The sequence below is a fragment of the Numida meleagris genome, chromosome 13, assembly GCF_002078875.1.
Source record: "Numida meleagris isolate 19003 breed g44 Domestic line chromosome 13, NumMel1.0, whole genome shotgun sequence".
Lineage (NCBI taxonomy): Eukaryota > Metazoa > Chordata > Aves > Galliformes > Numididae > Numida > Numida meleagris.
The window spans coordinates 3,333,236-3,354,107 of record NC_034421.1 but is presented as its reverse complement, the minus strand read 5'-3'; the positions used below and the strand labels follow the sequence as shown (position 1 = coordinate 3,354,107).

Genomic DNA, 20,872 nt, shown 5'->3' with positions numbered 1-20,872 from the left:
AGTTCAGACTTGAGGACTGAAAAGGAAGAGGGAAACCCAGCAGAGTTCTGATTCCATTGCATTAAAATAGGGATTAGTGGCAGCTCCCAGCCCCACTAACTGGGTACCTGCTACAGAGCTCAGACCCACACCATGGGGACTGGAGCCCACAGCAGCTGTGTCTGCATTGCCCTCAGCTCACTCCTTGGCTGCTGACAGCAGCTGGAGCAGGAACACAGCAAGCTGCTGGCCTGGGGACACGGAGCTGGAGGGACACCCACAGCCGCTGATGGAATCTGGCTGTCCCACACCCACTGCAACAACCGCGTGGAGATTGCACAACATGAGCATCCCTGGGACACAGCTCGGGGGAACGGCACAGAACGGAGCTGTGTTGGGGGGAGCAGCCGGCCTGGGGATGGCAGTCCATTGCAACACAGTGTTTGGAGTCAGGAAAATGATACTCTGCTTAGAGAGAACAGAAAGAGAGAACTCATGTGTATTTCACTCTCTCCGTAGCTTATGACTTCATGCACCGTTCATCTGACTTGATAGATATACACGTTCTCACACCACACAATATATATAAGTAATGAGAATCAAGAAACACAAGAGTAGGTCATCCTCACTTGGTGCAAGAACCTGTATCCAGAAGAACCAGCACTGGTAGTGGGTGCCTGGGTGATGCCACACTGGGTCCTGACCACGCACAGCATTACCCAGCGCATGGGAAACGCTGCCTGCACTTCGGTCATTGATTCCCCATTAGCTAAAGGTCACTGAAGCCTTTGTAAAAAAGCTTTACACTCTCAGCACGATTATTCTAGATGACAAAAATACTTCTGATTTACCCAAGAGCCTGTATATATTACTATATATACAGTCTGAAATCAATAAGGCACGCAAAGGTGGAGAGGGGAAAGAGATGGAGAGAGGTGTCCACCACCTCTGAAGGGTCATTGGCACCTCCCCCCCCCCGCCCCCATCCCCTCTCTGGGTCACACTGCTTTTGCATAATAATTCCTCATGGCATTTCATCCCAGTTAGTGCTGCCGCTTTAAACGAGAGAGTCATCAGCCCATCACCTGCACTGGTTGGTGACCTGGGGATGGCTTGATGTGGGCATCACCTTCCCACAGAGCCCAGCAGCTCTGGCCCTGCACCTCGTGTCAGAATTCCTTGCACTCTCCCCTGCTCACCTCGGCCCCCCACAGCCCTTCCCCCCAGCAGCACATCCCAGCTCCCTCCTCTCCCCGCTGACCGCACTTTTGGCCACGCTGCCTCTCTGACACACGTCGCGCTGGCTCATCCCTATCCCTGCTCCTCCCATTTTTCCACAGAGAACTGTCCAGGATCCAACCAAAACAAGAGGCGATCCCGGGCGCATTCTCTTCCACCCATTTTGAATTCTTGCAGTGACAGAGAAAAACACTGCAGCTGCAGCCTCCCTGCCAGGGCCAGGTATCATCCATCCACCCCAGGCATCACGCACGGTGACGGCACTGCCCGGTGGGCCAGGACATCTCCTCGTTCAGTTATGTGGGTCAGATGGGGCTGGGGGCACACTGGCGTCGGTCTGGCACTCAGATTCAGCACAGACTGAGGATAAGAACCTGAGATGTAACTGTGAAACTCTTCACTGGGGGAAAAGCGACGCCTCAGTGCTCAGGGAAATCGCAGCCGGCTGAGCCCCTCCGCTCTGCCTGGCAACACCCAAGGACACCACACATCACAGACAGCCCCGAGGCTCACGCTGCGCCTGGAGGCCGGCCAGGCACCCAGCTGTGACCTCCGAGCCTTCCCCCAGCCGGGTTTTGCCCAGTTTAGAGCTGCTCATGGGAAACACGCTCTCACCTCCGCCTCATGGCGTGAAGAGGACATAGGCCGTGGTGGGAGCCATGTAGTCACATCAAGGGAAACTCCCGCTGCTCCACATCCCTTGGGATCGCTGTCTCCCCAAACCTCGCAGATGGAAAGCTGAAGCAACAAGGAGCTGCCTTAAGGTGTAAAGCAGGGAGCAAAGAGCAGCACAGCACTGCCCTGGGACAGCTGCTAGCATCACCACATTGTTCTGCTGGCATTGCTCCACGCGCACCCATAGGTTAAGCTGTAAATCGTTCCCTTGCACGCAACTCTCAGAGCCTCTGGTATTTTGTAGCAGCAATTAATTTTTCAAGCCCAGGGAAAGGCTCATTAAATAGCCAATGGAAACGGGACTGGAAACTTCCTCTCCCCCCCAGGGTCACGCTGCTCCCCACAGGAACCAAGCTGAGCTGCCACGGCTCCTCCACTTCCTTCTTTTTGAATTATTTTAAGCCATTTCTGAAAGACGCACATAAGCCAAGACACAGCAGGGCTGGGAAGACACTGGGCTGTGACACCAGCTCTGCAGGGAGGCAGTGCGGCACGCAGGGGGGATGCTGCAGCTGGAGGGGCCCTGCTGCTGCAGGAGCCAGGCTGGGAGCAGCAGCCCACCCAGCAGCAGCAAACAGGTTCCAGCTGGGCCTCTGCAGAGCTGCCACAGCCCCAGTATTGCAGGCAGACCTGGACCCACTGCCCAACATCGCTGCTCAGCTCTTCTGCAGCTAAGTGCCAGCCAGCCTCTGCAGGGACAAATGTCAACCTCCGCAGCCCAAGCTGTACCCTTGATTAAAGCAAACAGAAGAGCTGCCTTAGCTCTGCTTCAGACCCCGTGCTGCCCACTTCCGTTTCTTCCCCAAACAGGCATCGCTGTCTTCATTAAATCCCATCTTTCTCTTTTCCCCTACCCTTGATGAGGTTTCCTAGTGTGGGCAAGCCTTCACCTTGGAGCCACCCCACTTGCCTGTCCTGTCATCACACCCCGCACCCTTCCTGGCACCGCTCAGCACCACGGCCACACGCAGCCCTGCCAAGTCACCGGCTTTCCCCGTGCTCTGGCTTACATAAGGAGGAACAAGCTGGCTTTTCTTCGCCACCCTTTCAATGCTGCCATTCATCCCCTGCCCTCCACCCTCCCGGTGCCACCTTGAGGGATTCAAAGCACACAGCCAAAAGCCTCCAAGCATGATCCCAGGGCAACTTTTTACTCCATGATGATTTGTCCACAGTTGGTGGCTCTACAGTTCTGTCACCCCAAATGAATGAAAGGGTTAAAGTAAAAATGACTGAGATACAAAGGAATCCACATGGTTAAGGACATCCTGTACCCTGGCAAAGCCGCGCCACTGCTCAAAAAGCAAGGAGCTCTGCAGCCTGACAGTCCTCTGCAGCACGCAGGGGCTGCGGGGCCGGGTCGCATACCTCGTGCCAGAGCAGTGAGCAAGGGACCCCATCCATCTCATGGCCGCAAAAAGACTTTGGCTGCGATGCTGAGCAAGCACTAAAGCTGGTCTCAGCTCTACCTGGAAACATCTCGGTCAAACCCCTGGATATTTTTGCATCCACACATCGGTTCTGCCTCGCTGGGCATCAGGCTGGCTTTGGCCAAGTGGTCAAAAGCAAGCCAGAAGGGGAACAGGACGTAATTTTGCAGGCTGAGCATGAAACAGCAAAGCCAGGTTTATTTAGACACAAAGAGGCCACTTCAAAGCATTTTTCTACCCCTTATAAAATCAGCACTAGCATCACAACCATCTAAACTCAAAATTTCTAGCTCTCTTCTGACTTCAGGCCAGCATGCATACTGCCTGCCCTCGCCAGTCATTCTGCCATTGACAAACACTGAATTCCAGCTCCTTCAGAAAAGTGGGGGGAGGAAGCACGGCTGCTTTAAAATCTTTGTCCTTCTCTCCCCCCTACATATGTTTTTACATCATTGGAACAGAGCAAGAAACCCACAGAAAAAAATGCACATTCCTAAAGCTGGAGGCTCTGTCCCAGTCCCCCCAGTGGCCTCACCACAAAGCTCAGGGCAGCCTGGGTCGCCTTTGACTCCTTCACAATACATTCACAGCAGTGGGAGGGTGGGGAGGAAGGCTTCAAAAGGAGAAAGCAGCAAGGAGCAGGCTACTGGGAAGCAGCAGCACAGCGAGCCCTCTCCATGCGAGTCTCACTGCTCTTCCCTGCAGGCACTTTAAAGCATGGATTTGCAGATGTTGAAATGGCTTAAAGGAAATGCAGGCCGGGCTTGACAGGGTGAGAGCCCTCTCCCCCCACCCTTACCACTCAAGTTCTCCTGAGGGTGAAGCCATGAATATTCTCTGCCTGGGACAAGCTGCAGCCATGGCTCATGGGGTGGTGCAGGTGAGGATGCAGCTGCAGCCGGTTTGCAGGATGAGCATCACGGGGTCCCTGCAACTGAGCACGGTTCGGAGGGGCGGGATTTGGTCAAGAGGTGCAGGGGAAGCAGCTGGGAGGAAGTTTGCATAGCTCGGGTGATGCGGTGCTCGTCGGCACATCTGCGCTGCGTTCCCAGCTGCCCACGTCTGCAAATACTAAACATCAATTAAATTGAAATTAGAAGAGGGAAAAAAAAAAAATAAACACATTGTAAAGACAACAGCCGAAAACATCCAGGCTGTAACTTTGAAGAGCAGGATGAACCCACCCTGAAGAAATGTAAATATCACAGGAACCAAGAGACTCCCGGGATTACTCATTACAGCAGACGGGAGTCTCAACATCTTTCTGTTTTGCAGCAATTAGCTTGTAATTGAAAAAAAAATTGAAGATATCAACACTTTTCTATTATTAGTTTTAAATAATGACTCACAAGCAGACACTTCCTTTTTCCCCAAGCTGTGAAGATCTAAGCACTAAAAATCAGATCATGGCTTCAGGCTCATTTAAACTGCAAATATCTCTGCAGAAATTACAGGAGGGTGCTGCGAATACAATGAGAAGCAGATTCTTCGCTCCCAGCATAACTACTAGCTATTACCTTTCACTTAAAGATTAAAAAGCTTGGTGCAGCGTATTCACCAGGAGGAGAGCACAATGTTGAGACAACACACGTGTACAGAGGTTGGAGGAGCAAGGAGACAGAGGGGGAACGTCACACCTTCTGCTGGTCTCTGAGCAGAACAAGGAGAAGGCCAGTTCAGAGGCGGCTGCCCAGAACACAAGACTGCTTCCCGAGGCCTGGACCTGGACTTCCATCATTTTCACAGCTCAGGAAAGCAATCAAGCATTTCAGCTCTCTGATCACAGAGCAGTTCAGAGAGAAGCAGATTCAGCTGATGAGACACGAAGCGCGTCTCCAAAAGCATGCATTTCCTTTGGGAAGCAGCCCGTGGGCACCGAGCACAGTGGGTCACCATCACTGCTGCAGCAGGGACCAGCAAGGCAGATAATTAAATCTGCATCAGTCACTCGGTACAAACAGAAATGCAGCAGATGAGGGCACAGCGTCACGAGCAGTAGCTGGCGCTCTGAAAACAAATGAGTTTAAGAGGTCGCCTTGATGCACACCAACTGAAAGAAATCCTTCAGCTTTTCTTCACCCAGGGGTGAATATCTGCACCCTGCCACATTCCCCTAAAGCACCTGGGAGTTGTGTTATATCCCCATCGTTTCGAGTGACCTGCAGAGAGCACGGCAGCCACCACATCACAGAAGATCGTCCCCGCTAGCAACGCAGAGGCTGAGCAAATGCAGCGTTTTGTACAGCAGAGCTCCTCCGCCACGCTGCTGGGAGCGGAAGCAGCACAGAGGCACTGGGCTGACCCTCTGCACATCCTGAGTCACCCCACAGGCCTCAGCCATTTCCCCCCTGTGATTCTGGCTGCGAGCCTCACCACAGCCTGGGTACTGACCCACCATCTGCCAGGCTCCCAGCCCTGAAGAGATTCAAGTGCTCTGCAGCATCACAAACAGCCCTGAGACAACACAGAGGCACGTGCATCAGCACTTTTTAAGCTTTTCCTTTCGCTTTTTTTTTTTATTATTCCTTCCTTTCCTTTGCCACAACACACACTTTGTATTAAATATCTTAAATATATTAATTTTAAAAAAGTATTAATAAAAAGCTACTGAAGGACACAGCTGGCAGAGTGACCATGGGCAGTGACCCATCACAAAACATGGGGACATTTTAAAAAAAAAAAAAAAAGAAAAAAAGGAAACCTGGAAAACAATGATAAAAATACTGGCATTTTTTCCCGTATGCAGAGCTGGATGGAAATATCCTGAACTTGGCATTACTGCAAAAACGGAAGGGGAAGCGGTAGAAAAAATATACTCCATTGTACCAACCTGTATGGAGAAGGGAGTTAAGAGCAAAAAAAAAAAAAATGAGGAGGCTTTAAACATTTTTGGTATTTCAGACGTTCCCTCCCACACCCGCAGCCCAATCACTTTCAGTCTTTAAGCAAGTTTTCTGGCTTGGGGTAGCCAAAGAGTACAAAATCTGCCTCATAGAGCTTGTAGAGCTGCTGCCTCCAAGCCAGTGGGATTTTAGCAAACCAGTCATCCTCCCAGCTGCTGGCAGTCCTGTTCCGGTAGCTGGGGGGGAAGCGGAGCAGCCTGTCCACTTTGAGGAGCTGCAGGAGATACGCAGCATCCTCATCCAGCGTCTCCAGCTTCCCGATGAAATCATAGTCTATCTGGCACGGGTGGCACAGCCGGTACACCTGCCGCCAGTGCTCATTGAAGGGGGCCATCTTCTCTGTCCTGGGATCCAGTAAGTACTGGATGAAGTCAGAAAAGGAGACTTTGAGGCCCGCCCCGAAGGCCTCGCTAACAGAGGTGGGAAGGTTGGTATGGTTGGAGTACAGCTTTAGCATGGGGATGGCAAAACGCCGGTAGAACTCCTCGTTCTCCAGCTCAAATTTGCTGCGAAAGGCAGAGATGAGGCGGACAAAAGGGTCCCGCACAAAGAGGAACTTAGTGTACTTCTTCAGTTTGACCTTCATGAGATGCCGGGAGAATTTCCCGTATCGACGCCAGAATTTGTTGAAAGTCAAGTGGGTGCTGGTGTTGTGGACGTGCTCCCGCGGGATGTCCAGGGGGTTCCGGTACGGGACCCCTTGGTCCAGCAGGCTCTCGCTCAGCACAATCATCACCCGTTTCCAGTTGGTGCAGGCCACCTTGGGGACGTAACAGTAGATGATGCCGTGGCGGTCATCCACTATCAGGTGGTTGAGCTCATAGTTTGGGATGTCATCAAAGGAGCGCTCCTTAGTGGGGAAGGCAAAGCTGGAATTGGCACAAAACTCCCGCAACGTTCTCTGCCTCTCTATCTGCAGCTTCTCTTGGTCCAAGCTGTTTCTGGCATTGTGCGTCGACCAGTCATAGCCTCGTATATTCTCCTCCAAATTGCTCACCACAGGCTTGTTGGAGCCTTGGATGAGCAGCTGCTCTGTTTTTCGGGAAGAAGAGCTGTTCTGTTTCAGGCTTGAACTAAGCAGCTTTGCCAGAAACTCATCCACCTCTGGCAAGGCTTCCCAGTCCCCACCTGCAGTGATACCAGGGATGGCCTCTGGGGAATGAGGCCTGGAAAAGGACGTATGCAGGTAGAAGTGAGCTGTTCCCACGTTGTCCCAGTAGACGATGATCAGGAGAATCATGAAGATGGAGACCAGCACCACAGAGAGACGGAGGAGCCGTGCTTTGGTCATCCTGACAGCTCCCACGATAGCCGACCTTCCCATGGATTCACCTCCGGCTCGAAGAGTGAGGGCTGGGATCCCGCATGGTGCTGCAGACCACGAGCCTGGAAAGGAACCAGAAATAAAGTTAGCTGATCTCTTAACTACTCTGGTTTAGAGAGAACGACCTTGCATGACCAAGGCTTCGCAGAGTACTGACCATCACATGGTTCTGCACAGGAAGAGCCGTGTGCTCCTCAAGTACCTACAATGACTGCACAGGGAAACACTAACTCTTCTGTAGGCAAAGCCTGACCTTCCTTCCCATTGTTCCTCCCTTGGCAGTTTTAATAGCGTCTGGTTCTGCAACTGAACAGATGGGGTCATCAGATCTCAAAGTATCCTGGGGGCAGACCACAGCCTTCGGCTTCTGCTCCAGTTCTCACTAGTTCCTCTCCTTGAGAAGGAAAAGCTGCACTCATCCTACGGATCAGGGGACACCGTCAGGGGTGGACCTTTGGGCTCGCAGAGGCTAGCCTGGAATCCACTTGAAAGCTCTGATTTTCTGCCCAAAAGGAGGCATAACACGTTGCAAGTTTACTCGTTTCCATAGCAATGAACGTTTGATCATCAATCTCCAGCTTCTTGAATCACACGATTTCATCAGAAGTTCTGTTTCCATTTAAAAATAAACAAACAAAAATATTAACGTTTCAGGCCTCAAGTTTTCAGATGGAAGTGTAAAAGTACCAAAAAAAATCTAAAACTATACACAGGAAGTACACAGAAGCAACTATCTTGCAGATCTCCTTGATTTTTAAGCATATCTAACACACTAAGCAAGAGGGGTCAATCCATGACTTCAGCATTTGGGATCACACTGTGGTCTCATCTCCCCCATAAAGACACTCTGAGCCACTGCACTAAAAACAAAAGCCTTATCAGAGTTATAAACATGTAGGCACATTGCCTGAGCGGCTAAAGAAAGCCCGTGTTGACAGAACATCTGACTGAACATATTGTTTTATCTAATTTGTGTGAAGGTACCCAGAGGATGTCACCTCCACCACCTTTCTTGGTATCCACTCCATTTTGTCAAGGGCAGCAATTACACAAACAGTTTTCCTGTGGAAACCCACAGGGACACAACCCCAAAAACAGCCAAGGGTCAATAAAAACCTGAAAGAATGATTGTTTTTAATGGACTTGTTTCTGAGATTAAGGATGCTCGGGTAGATCTCATGTCTGGACTGTGAGTCAGTAACCCTATCCTAGCTTAACGTAACGTTTCTGTCACCGTCACCCCTAACAGCTCCCGCTCACCAAAGGCAGGGGAGAAATCACTGTTACACGACCTTCCCTGGAGGGCACAGGGATTTCTTCATGTGCCTGTCAGGTGAACACAAAGACATTAACTCCTCACCACCAGGTCTGCAGTTCAACAGCCCCAACGGTCCTAAAACACCCCAGAACTGAGGAGCAAAGACTGACAGCCGTGGAAGAATAACGTAGTAAAGCAAGGAGCAGCTCTAGGACGTTTTGAGAGAGAATCCAATGTCTGCTGTTTCCCACAGACTATCCAGAAGGGTTAGAATCAAAAGCCAAGCAAAAAAGTGGGCACTCCACAACCTTGGAAAGATTATTCCCTAGCCAGTTCAGTTCACACACAGTTCTCGGGCAGCACCAACCCTCTGCTGTACATGGATGCAGAGAACCCCAGAATCCAGATATGCAGAAGTACTGAGCCCCCTTGCTCCCTCTGGGCAACGTGCTCAGCACCTTTGAAAGCTACAGAAGCCTTAAATTGAGGCACTTGTCTAAAGGGCCATGTGCATGGCTGTGTTTACACCTCGGGGACACCAGATTTTAACATGCAAAGTCCTGATTTCAAACACTAGACCAAAAGCATTAGACCAGAACTTACTAATGAACAGGAACAATATCAAAGTACTAGCTCAGTCCGTCCCAGAAGACATAAAATGCAGAACTGTGGGTTTGGGATTTTTCCACCGATATATTTGTTTGCATTTTGGAGGCAGGGAAAGCCAGAAATTCAGCGTGGCTGTAGCCTACCACGTGGCTTCACACTGCAACACCAAAGGCTGCGCTCCTTGGAGTCAGGCTCTTACCCTATATCTCCAAAGCAGCTGGAAGAGCCGTGAAGACACAACACATGGCACTCTGCAGAGCAGGTACTACTCAGCAGTAATTATCTATGTTTAGCTCATTTAGGATCAAGTCTAAGAAGCACCCAGAGATGAGCATGGAGTTAAGGAAGGGGAAAATTACATACATGCGTCAGCACTCCAGGCCAACATCTCCATCCAACAACAGAAGATAATGGAGTGATGCTGCCAAGCCTACTGCTTGGCACATCTCTGGCTGTGCGTTTTGCCTGAATCTGTTTTTGCTTTTGAGACAGTTAGCTGCTCGGGACAGGGAAAGCTTCCTACTCTGGATGAATACGGTGCCTGCTGTGTACACAATCCCTAGCACGCTGGGTTTCAGGGTGGCTGGAATGCAGTAAGTCTGGAAAGCTCCAAGAGCATCCATCCTTTCTTGCCATCTCCCCATGCCCAGCAGCACCCACAGCTCCGGGCCGCACAGCAGCCTGCCAGCACTTTTGCAGAGCTGTCCCACCCCAGCACAGACTGATCACGCTCTCGGCACCAATGGAAGATGCCTGGCGCCGTGTGTGGCACAGCAAGCCCACATTCCTCTGGGTAAATGGAACGATGCTCCTTGTTAGAGCCACCCCGATCACATTGCTCCCTCCAGAAGCCCGAGGGTTCGTGCCTGCTTTCCAGGACACAGCACGCAGCCGCAGCATTTGGCTTTCCCAAGGCACAAAGCAGAGAGCAGCACAGAATTGAAATGACTCCGCTTCCATTGACTCTGTCAGCGACTGAGAGGAACCCTGGAAAAGAACAGTAGCGCAACTTAATTTCTTCTCCTGAGAAAGCTGCTGCAGAACACAGAGTTACTCTATTGACTATGATACATCCTCTTTCTGTGCACTTCATAAAGGATGCCAGGCTGAAAGCACAAATTAGAGGTCTCTGAGCACATCAGAGGGAATGTGCCTTCATTCTCCCCTTGCCAGAATCAAGAGGAAAACCTCCAGGAGAAGCCAAGAATTTACATTCAAGTCTAACCCAAAGTCACCAGCCAACAAGAATGTGCACCAGGATCCATACAAAGCTGCTTCTGTGACACGATGCCGGCAAACTGGGAAACGGCCCAAGTGCTATAATCATCCTACACAGCCTCTGAACAGCCGTCACAGGATTATCTCCAACCTGAACTTGGCCTGGGGGTAAAGTTGCTTTTCTCCCAGGCTCGGTCCTGAAAGACACCAAGGTGCAAAGTCACCGCTCCCATCCCCTCCTGTCACAAGGTGCCATGTCAAATAACCACCTCTCTAGATGGCTCAAAGTCTACTTAAACCAGAGATGACGGGGAGGCCTCCTCAGCACTAACTACAAAAGCTATTGCAGAGCCGGTTCCTTGGGGATTTGGAAACCTCACTTGCACTTCACAGCCAGTTCATAACCGTTCGTTCAGAGGGCAAACGGCAGCTTAAGCAATTCCTGTCCTCTCCACAGCATATCTGTGCAGCGATGCTCTCTCATTGCATAACGTAACTCCAGCTCCGCTTGTTCCCTTGCTGGAGCAGTAAGGTCTACAGAAAGTAAGAGCTTACATACAGGTCTATGCTGAAGACAGTGGGCATAGCCCCACTGTTAACAGGACTGTGCCTCCAAAGGCTTCGCTGCAGCTTGCATTTCTCCTCGCTCTGCATCCTCCCAGGTTTGCTCCTGGCTCCTGATGGGGACGTACAGACACAGCCCAGGCACTGAGCACCGGCTCACCTGCTGCAGAGCCTGTTCACCCACACGTGGGGAGCTGCAGGACGTCACACAGCTTGTTCAGCCTTCACTTCTGAAGGTGGAAAGCAGTGGAATGAGAACTTTTTGAAGTGCGCAGAAAATAAATTTAAACCAGCGCCTGCCCTTGTAGCAACTTGATTCACCAGCAGTCACCACCCAGCCCATGCTGCTTCCTGCACCCACGTGCAGCAGAACACACCTGTTGCTGGTGAGGCTCAGGGAGTCAGCAGGCTGCAGAGCAGTAAAACCAAGTGAATCTCTCTAAGTGCGGGGGAACGAGCTCCCCTCACCCACAGCAAATGGACAACGCACCAATAACCAGAACAAACTTGACACAGTTGGCCATCACTCAACAGATTGCTTCTCCTAAGCTCTCCAAAACCCAGCATGCTTTCCAGAGCAGGGAAGTTTTAACCCAGGTAACAACATTCAGCATTTACTGATTCACATAAATGCATGGTGTAAATGAAAATGAAATAAAAGAACATCTTAATTGACACAGCTATGCCACCAGTGCCTCACCGCGACTACAGAGCCAGGTTTGCATGGGCATGGCAGTGCCAGGCTCCTCTCTCTTAATACCCACCCTGGGAAGTCACCTCGATAACCCTATTCCCGAGGCTTCCAGCAGGAAACAGCCCAAAGACAGCACACAGTGCTCGCTCCTGACACCCACCTCGAGCTCCGAGTGCTCCCAGACGCACGAGCACAAAAGAGCGCAGCGTGTCCCTGTGCCCACGGCCAACACAAACCTGGAACCTTTGGTGCATGTCAACATCAGCTCCGAAAGGCTCGAAATCAGCGCCCTGCAGCTCGCACTGCCTGCGTTCGCCTCGGAAATGCTTTATTTAAGTGCAGTCTTCTACCGCTTGTAGCTCAGCTCCATCTGAAGTTTTGTCTTTAAAGTTTTACAGCCGTTAATCACGGTCCGGGCTGCCGCCACTCTGCAGCGATGGGTCAGCTGCTAACAGCCGCGCACCTCCCGTGGACGGAAACCTCTCTCCCAGGGCACCGCTTCCCGGCTTTGAGCCCCGGAGCAGCACCGAGAGCGCACACAGAACTCCGCGAACACCCACCCGAGGGGCTGCTTTAAAGCCCCAGGCCCAGCACCGGTAGCGAAGGGGGAAAGCCAACGTCTGCGCACCGCCGCGCTCACCCACCGCCCCGCCGGGGGAGGGACGGCACAGGACGGGGCTGAAGCCCTCGCGCAGCGCAGCCCCCGGAGGCGCCGCACGGATGCGGGCACGGCGGGGCCGGGCGCTGCCCTTACCTGCCGCCACCGGGAGGTCCCGGCCGCCCTCGGGACCGCCGCCTGTCTCGGCCCCCGGCCGTGCGGCAACGAAGCGAGGGGTCGGCTGCTCCCGCCGGCACTCCTCAGCGAAGGGCCGCGACGCTGATACCCGCGGCCGCCTGCCCCGCCCCGCCCCGCCCCGCCGTGGGCGGCCCCGCGCTCACCTCCCGCACGGGCAGCGGGGCTGGCGGCAATGCTTTCCTACGTCCCCTTCCCCCTCCTCCCCCCTCGCCGCCCGTCCCGTCCCGTCCCGCCGCCCCCCGCTGCTGCCGCCTCTCGCGAGACGCCGGGCACGGGCAGCTCCGCGGGGCCGCGGCGCAGGCGCTGCTCCGCCCGTCGGCGGGAGGCCCGGCCCGGAGCGGCGGGGTGCCGGGGGACGCGCTCCCGTTCCGGGCGTCGCCTCTGCCGGCCCGAGCCGCGGCCTGCCGCGCAGGGAGCGCCCTCAGCCCCGAAGGGAGCGGGGCTCCGGCCCCACAGACCCGGCGTACGGAGGCCCCGCAGCCAGTCCGGGAGCAAAGGGATCGTCCTGAGCGCTGGGGGGACCCCTCATCGCCCGCCCCGCACCCGCAGCGAGCCTGGGGCAGCAGCAGAAAGCTGCGGGTGGTGAGCGCTGAATAAATGACTGTTGGCCGTGGGCTGGAGCCTCCGTTCCAGCAGTTCTCAAAGCTTCAAACGATACTTCCACATTCCGCTTCTGAGCTCTCAGTCCCCAAGTTTTGCATTTCTTAACATCAGCTTAAAGCATAGGTTTTACGGCAGGGAACTGGGCACGTCGCACTGCCCCGTGCCCTTCACAACAGCTGCAGCAAATGGTCCAACTGGTGACACAGCCTCCCTGCAGGGATGCAGCCTCAAAGCAGTGCATCAGACTCCAGTGTCCCAGTCTTTGCTTTAAATAGCTCTCCACGCTGCAACTTTTCGTGGTGATTCAGCCCAAAGGCATGTAATGGAGATGTAGGCACTCGGAAAACTCGAGTTTTCCCTCATTTCTGGTCCTTCGTTGCTTGCAGGTCACGTGAGGTTTAGTAAATAGAGGTTTGGCTCAAGCCTTGCTGGCCCAGGTTTGTTTTACAGACACACTGTGCTTATTTTATCTTTCTTTTTTTGTATCTTTGTTTATGTGAGAGAGTCAGGCCCAAGGGACAAGTTTTCCTGACCTTTCTGCTTCATAGTTGCACCGCTTCCTGCTTAATAAAGAAAACTGGTTGCATTCTTATGCCGTCGACAAGCTTGTACTGCATCCCACTGCAGGAGTTTGAGGCATTTTACAAATAAACATAATTTAAGTTTCCTTATCCCTGCAGTGAACTACCCCTCATCTTCCTGACAGGGAGCAAAGCAGGAGGCACAGAGGGATGGAGACAGTGCCCAGTGTCACCACAAGTCAGACAGAGCATGGAGGATTTTTTGCAAGTGCTGCTGTGGCTGTAAAAATGGTCTTGATCCATTTGAGGAATGTGTGAACCTACCTGAGAATGTCATCTTTAGATGTTTCTTGGCAGACCCACGAGAGGAGAGCAGCCAGTTCTGCTTTGGCACGGAGTCACTATTCAATTGAATGACCAGAATGACTTTATTTGAAACATGTTTAAAAAGCTGGAAAAAGAGCAATTGGGAAAAAAAAAAAAGTTCGTTACAGAGAAGTCTTCTGGCTGTAGATGTATGTTCCAAAAAGAACTCATTCCCGCTGTTCACGTCCAGGCTAGCTCTTATCGAGGTCTTCACCTATCACCACACTGCTTCTCCTGGCTGCAATCAGACCTGAAATGCTCATTAGCTGGAAGAGAGCTTGCAGCAGTCTCCAGCTGCTCCCACAGCCAAACATCTGCTCACCCAAAGAGCATTCCAGGCGTGCATCGCACCTCCCGGCTCCACAGCAACACGCAGGAACGGCAGGGAAGAAAGGCAAAGATATTTCTCAGGCATTTACATTTGGTTCTATTAGTCAGGGAGCCATTGGATATGGGCAGCATCCACATGTTTACCCTGGGAAAAAGGTGGTGTGGGCTCCATCTTGTAGGAGGAGAGCACTGCTGGGAAAATGAGGTTTTCCTCTTCTCTCGCACTCTGTTAACACCTTGTTTGTCTTAAATTGAAACTAACAGCTAACGCACGCAGAACAGAAAGAAGAATTGTGATAGGGTGGAAAAAGTCATCTAGAAAATGTAAGCTCCCACTCCTTGCTGCTTTTCAGCAACACAGAAGCTAAAATACGTGTTAAGGCATGCCCCCCCCCCTGAACCTGCTTCTCCTGCTCTTAGCAATCCCAAAATTGCAATCTCTTGGTGCCAGAGAGCATCCTGCTCCTCCTGGACTTGTATTCTGTCACTCCTTCCCCAAGTGGGGACTGACACTGCTTTCGCCAGCTGTTGGCACCATCTGCAGGCCCCACACAGGAGGGAAGAGGAAGAACACAGTCACGTTTCTCACACTTCAGTTTAAGTCTCACTGCTGGTCAGAATGGGGAAGAGGCTGTGGAGAAGTGAGATTTGCAAAGGCACAAGGTTTGAGTATCGTCACCTTGAGAAAAGCCCAAGGCAACACATTCAGTGGCAGCAGCACGCTGTCACATGGCTTGCTCAGATTAAAGTTTATACTTCAAGTGTGGATTAGATTAGGATTATGAACACCTCTGTACATGTTATTTTCTCTGCCTAAGAGGTGAGTTTTGGCTAAGAGGGAGATGGAGCGTAACTCATTCTGATTATCACCAATGTCACCTGTTGCAAAAAAAAAAATTAAAAAAAAAATTAAAAAAGAATGTTTAAATTTGGCTGAAAAACACACCCATGTGACTGCTTTCCTAAGTGGACAGTTTGTGTTGCATTTACAGCTCTTTAGGTTCAGACTGAAACAGAGCAAGTGCTGAGGAGAATAGTGGTGGCTCTTGAGGCAGCCGCGCAGCATGTCACATACTCAGCCTCTGATTGTTTCTGTAGGACCTGTCCTTGAATGCAATTCAGTGCTGCTCTGCTAAGTGCTGCTTGTAGGAGCGTTGATTGTAGCAGAGCTGCTTTCTGAGAGCATGCTATGTTGCAGGGACATCTCTTCCCCCTTTCTACCCACCAAAAAGCAATGTTTTCTGACCTTGTTGTCTGGAAATGACTATGGGTATTGGTAGCAGGGGCCTCATGCCTCATCTGTTAGAGAGCTTGACTATTTCTGTTTCATTCCTTGCCCGATTCACTGACAAAAGAAACAATCATCAGGGCAAAACAATCAGTGTTTTAGAAGTTCAGCCCTGCCTCTCTCCTTAATGAAGTGCAATGAGCCATAGAGCAGAGCTCTGTGTCCTAACGCAGCATCAGAGCCCACGATGAGCCAAGCTACGGACTCCATCACCACTCTAAGAGTCAGGACTGCACACAGCCAATGCAACCACTGGATATCAAAGCTCTTTTCAGGGACACATTTCTGAAATGTATCACATTTTAATGTTGGGGAAGATGGTGAGAAGATTGAGTGTGTCATCCCAGATCAAATTCTGGGAAATTCCCAGAAGACGGCACAGAAAGGCCAGGGACCTTGTGTCCACAGAGAAAACACTGAGGGATCCTCAAAGAGTGAAAATACTATTGTAGATCATGGCTCATCTTCCTTCATGCCACGAGTCTCTTCCTTTTATTCCTCCTTACTGCACAATCTTTGTTCTCTTCAGGACAAGCAATCCCTAGTGGGGCATTCCCCATACGTTGTCCTCCAAATCCCTGCCTTCCATCCATCATTCCTTATGTTCTGCACTCAGGTCCATACCAGGCACCTCATCCTCTGCCTTTCCATTAATCTGCCCTTTGGTCTTGTCCCTCATATTCCTCTTCTCATCCACCACCCTCACAATTTACTTCCAACTCTTCTTTGCTTTTCTTTTACCACTTTGTATCACACACACACACACAGAGTGTCTCCATCCTACATCTCTAGTCCTAAAGTTTCTTCTCCCTTCATCCATTACATCCTACATTTCCACTTTGCTTTTAAACACTAACCACTCCTCCCTTGTGACTTGTTTCCTCATTTCCTTGTCTTGACGTGTTTTGCTTGATAAGCGTAGCTCAGGGGCATTCGAGACCCTTCAAAGGAGGTGCTGCCCGGGCTGATATTTGCAATCAGAACAGTCCTGCTGTTAGCCCTGAGTCCTGGAGGGATGGATGCAGCCTTGCTGTGGTTACAGCAGAGGTGATGGGGACTGCTCAGGGCTGAGTCCCTGCAAGTCAGTCATTGAGATTCTAGTGGAGAATCCATTAGGAGTGAAGGAAGTGCTGGCAAAAGACCAGCACTAGGCCATCTTTCCATCAACAGCAAGATCAATAAGTAATTAACTTTCTACAATAGAAGAATTTTTGCAAGAAAATCACAATTCCCACAAAAACACTGGCAGCTTCTCAATTCTTTCCACAACAGAAGCCTTTCTCTCCATCCCTTCTCCTCCTCGTCATCCTCTGGAAAACACATCTGTCAGGCAGCAACAACAGTAACTCAGCACCAAGGCCTGAGGTAAGGTTCATAAACAGAGCTGTAAAGAAACCACAAAATAACCAGGGCAGCAAAAAGCATGCCCGCAATCTTTTTGATTTCCTAGGGGAGAGACGACTTATGACAGCACCATCACTCTCAGTTACAATTCCTCCTGCCCCAATAACAACCAAATTTATTGGCCAATTTCAGCCAAACCTTAAAGAAGGGATGAAACACTCCCAGGCAGTGAGTTTATAGAAGTGACTGGTACACTGACCGCATAGCAGAGCCCACACAAAACCCTGCAGGAGTGTTCCAAGCCAGATAAAGATGACGCACAGAGATATTCTCTTTACTTTTGATTATTTCCTTGGACCCTGAATGTGAAATGCTTTGTTTATCCTTTGTACCTGCTGAAGAAAGGAGTACATTCCCTCGCTGACCTTATCCTTTCTATTGAAAGTGCCAGCAGGCCTCCAAAAACCTGTCTTATGAGGGTACTACACCAGAATTTCCCAGGAAAGAAAATGGATATATCTGGATTGCTTTTGAGAAGCAAGACCGCAGGCACAAAATATGCAGATGCTACTCTGTTATGAAAAAACATCAAATCCTTTTTTTTTTTTCCTTGGGATCTGTTAGGTCACAATCTGTCATTGGGACCTTCGCTTGGATCCATCAGGACAATCTTTTGTTACAAAATACAATCAAAAGAACTTTCATGTCTAGATTTGGTTAACAGCCTACCTAGATTTCTTGCAGCGCTATCACCACCTCATCTCTTCGTAAAAGGAACGTTGCACTACAGGTTTCCACAGAAATCACAATTATGTGTAGAGTGCTGAAATTGTAAAGCTTTACATTGTGACTGAAGTCACAAACACTAGATGGAAAACTAGCAGCTGGTGCAAGATGCATGGGAAATTGTACTGGGTCAGTGCATGGGCCATAGTAACGCTGCACCCAACTCATCCCCACACAGGCAGGAGGGGCACAGGACCTCTGAGCTCTGTTTTCAGCCAAGATTCAAACAGAGGAACACTGACAGAAAATACTTAAGTTCTTTGGGAATAGAAGCGCCCAAGGTCACCTTCCAAAGCCTCTTCTGCAGAAGGACTGATGTAAATTTCTGCATTGCTCAAGGACTGATGCGTCATTCCATTTGCAGTTCTTACTAGGGGAAAAAACAAAGGACAGGAAAAAAAAAAGAGAATTGCACCAAGTTACAGAACTGGTTCTCAGTCCCTTAGGATCTATTTTGGTACATAATTATCACAGTATGTAATTACAGTGTAGAAGGGTATTCTTCCTCCTCCACTGACATGGCTCAGGAGACATTCAAACCTTGAGGGAAAGGACCAAGAACCCTGAACCTTGTACCCAGAGCAGCTCTCAGGTAAACAGGTCATTAGATAAACAATTAGAGCATAGATCAACCATCACTCGACCTACAAAATTACGTTGTTGGTGTGCTAAGCATGGCAGAGAGATAAGTGTCTGGGACACGTTCCCATAGGAAATGTCAATACTTCGATCTCTCTCTTGATTTACTTGCATTTCCTATCAAGTATCTCTAGTTTTGATCCGCGCATTTTCAACTACTAGAATGATATTTATTCTTCTTTGGTTTTTACTCATCTTTAAGAACTGAAGGAACTCTAGAGAAGAAGGCAAGCCCAGGTTTGCGCTCAGCAGCAGCAGGTACCTGCACAAGGGTGAGCACAGCCCTGTGCACCCGGAGGTGTGGCAGCCAGGAGCAGTGCTTGGTAAGGAGCTCAGCCTGGTTTCTTCCAAAGTTTGGTCTGTGGCACTCTCAGATCCCTTCGATTCAGCCCTTGCAGTATCCAAATTTTGCTCACACACATATCAAAATACTTCTCCACCGGCTGCTTGAAGGTCTGCTTTGATGTGGATTAAACAGCAATCTGGGAATAGCACCTTGCTTTTAGAACACTGCTGGTGAGACATCAATCTTCTGCTACTGCACAGAAGCCTTAAAACATTACTAGGCATCAACAGAGCTCATTTTGATTGAGGATCAATAAGCAGATAGGAGCAGCCCTAAATAAGTTACGCTGGGAGTAAAAATAGCAGAGAACATGATGCAACCCAAAACACACCACGAAATCTAAGTACTTCTGCCCAGTCAATTAACTTCCTTTCATAATGTTAGTTGTATTAATAAGAAAGACTCATTCTCATGGATGAAATTTATTGAGACTAAAAATGATCATTTCCTTCCCAGATATCTATTAGAGAAAACAGATCTCAGGGCAGATGGTGCAAGTCTGAATAATCTGTATAAAAATAAAGCTGTGGTTAATGACTCAAGAAAAAAAAAAGCAAAAAGACAATTCCCTTGTAAGGTGCTGAACAAAAATTACATTTGCAAGATAAGCCATAAGGAGGAGAGAGTCCTGCTCTCTGCCTCTGAGAGCTACTATCATTTGGATACCGCATAGAAATGAAATATTACAAAATTAGCATATATTCAGAAAGGCTTCAGAGAAAAATCAGCAGAAACAAGATAGAAAATAATGAGATTCACATTGGAAAAGAAGGCAAATAAAAAGCGCACAATAAAACTATGTGAACAGATGAGGTGACATACTAAAGACAGGCCAAGAGGTTCTGCAATCCTTGTCTCTTAGAACAAGGACAAGAGGTGAAGGATGCAGAACCAGTGAAAGGAAGTGTGATTTGCACAGGGCTGCATGTGTCACAGCAAGGCCAGGAGATTTGCAGGATCTGAAAGCAAGCATTGGTATGGGAACCAGCAGAGCTGAAATGCACACATGGCAGAGCCTCAGGGCTTACGTGTACCCAACCTTACCTGCAAGGAGCACCAGAAATACCAACTGCTTTGCCCTAGGTCTGACCCACTCATTGATCTTAGGGCCTTAAGCTCAGAGCCTGGAGAGTTTACAGCAGTTTATCAAATTTAATCCAGTTAATTCTCCCCACTTCTGCCTCTCACACAGTCAGACTCGTGCTGACTGACAAAGGCAATGAGCCCAGCAGTGCCACTGCTGTTGTTAGCAGGAGCCCCCAGAGGTTTGGGACTGCGCTACCAGCAGCTGCAGAGCCAGCATGCCTCCAGGTTCACTCAGCATTCCCAAAACGCTGATCAAAGTTACCCGTGACAAAGAAGGGAATTGCATTTCACTAAGTACCCATTTCATTTAATCCCAGGTAGCGATCATTATGAGCCTGTTGGAGCAGATCAGAGCAAGTTGGCCCTGAACTGTGCAGGTCCCAGGGGTTCAGCAAAAGCTGCTTGTGTGGAATTCATTGCAGGACTGGAGCAATTACAGAGCAGCAATTAACTTCCAGCTCAATCAGGCAGAAACGAAGCACTGCCTTGGCCCCGACTCACTTTGGAGAAATGCGAGAGCTGCACGGACCCGATTCCAAACCTGCGTGCCTGGGGGAGGGTCTCCAGGGAAGACCACCAATGCAGAAACCCCACCTAAAAGCTGTTCGTAGAGTCTCAGCTGACAAGAGTTGAAAAACTCTCTTTTCACCTTTCCACGGCTGTTTTCCCCTTCATAAAACACAGCAGCGTCTCCTTAACAGCTCTTGAAAACGCTGCACGATGCACGTAACCAGTGTCTTACCAGGAGGGCATACAATTACTGAAACACTCCTTACACAGCCCTACCACTCACAAGCAATGGGTTTCTATAGCAACCAAATTTATTTCCACAATAACAAGTTAAGCTACCTGTCAATTTAATGAGGGCTTTCAC

At 50.1% G+C, this 20,872-nt stretch overlaps 1 protein-coding gene across 7 annotated transcripts; it reads right to left on the bottom strand.

Annotated features, from left to right (window-relative positions):
• On the bottom strand, positions 5,810 to 12,921 carry CHST12 (carbohydrate sulfotransferase 12). Of its 7 annotated transcripts, none has more exons than XM_021411725.1 (3): positions 12,833 to 12,850; positions 10,284 to 10,404; positions 5,810 to 7,612 (listed from the first exon to the last, which is right to left on the bottom strand). In XM_021411725.1, exons 2-3 carry the CDS (start codon positions 10,375 to 10,377, stop codon positions 6,258 to 6,260), a joined length of 1,449 nt encoding a protein of 482 aa, XP_021267400.1. In that variant the 5' UTR covers positions 10,378 to 10,404; positions 12,833 to 12,850; the 3' UTR covers positions 5,810 to 6,257. The 7 variants fall into 7 exon arrangements, with proteins under 7 accessions (XP_021267400.1, XP_021267399.1, XP_021267402.1 ...); XM_021411724.1 differs by lacking the exon at positions 12,833 to 12,850 and adding an exon at positions 12,648 to 12,801; XM_021411727.1 differs by lacking the exon at positions 10,284 to 10,404 and having other exon boundaries at positions 12,833 to 12,921.

What these genes read in the sequence shown, in the direction of transcription:
- CHST12 (XM_021411725.1), bottom strand. Translation starts at nt 10,377, where the DNA reads ATGGAAGCGGAGTCATTTCAATTCTGTGCTGCTCTCTGCTTTGTGCCT. An exon ending in TGCTGTGTCCTGGAAAGCAG is followed by an intron (nt 7,613 to 10,283) that starts GCACGAACCCTC and finishes GTTCCTTTCCAG; the next exon opens with GCTCGTGGTCTGCAGCACCA.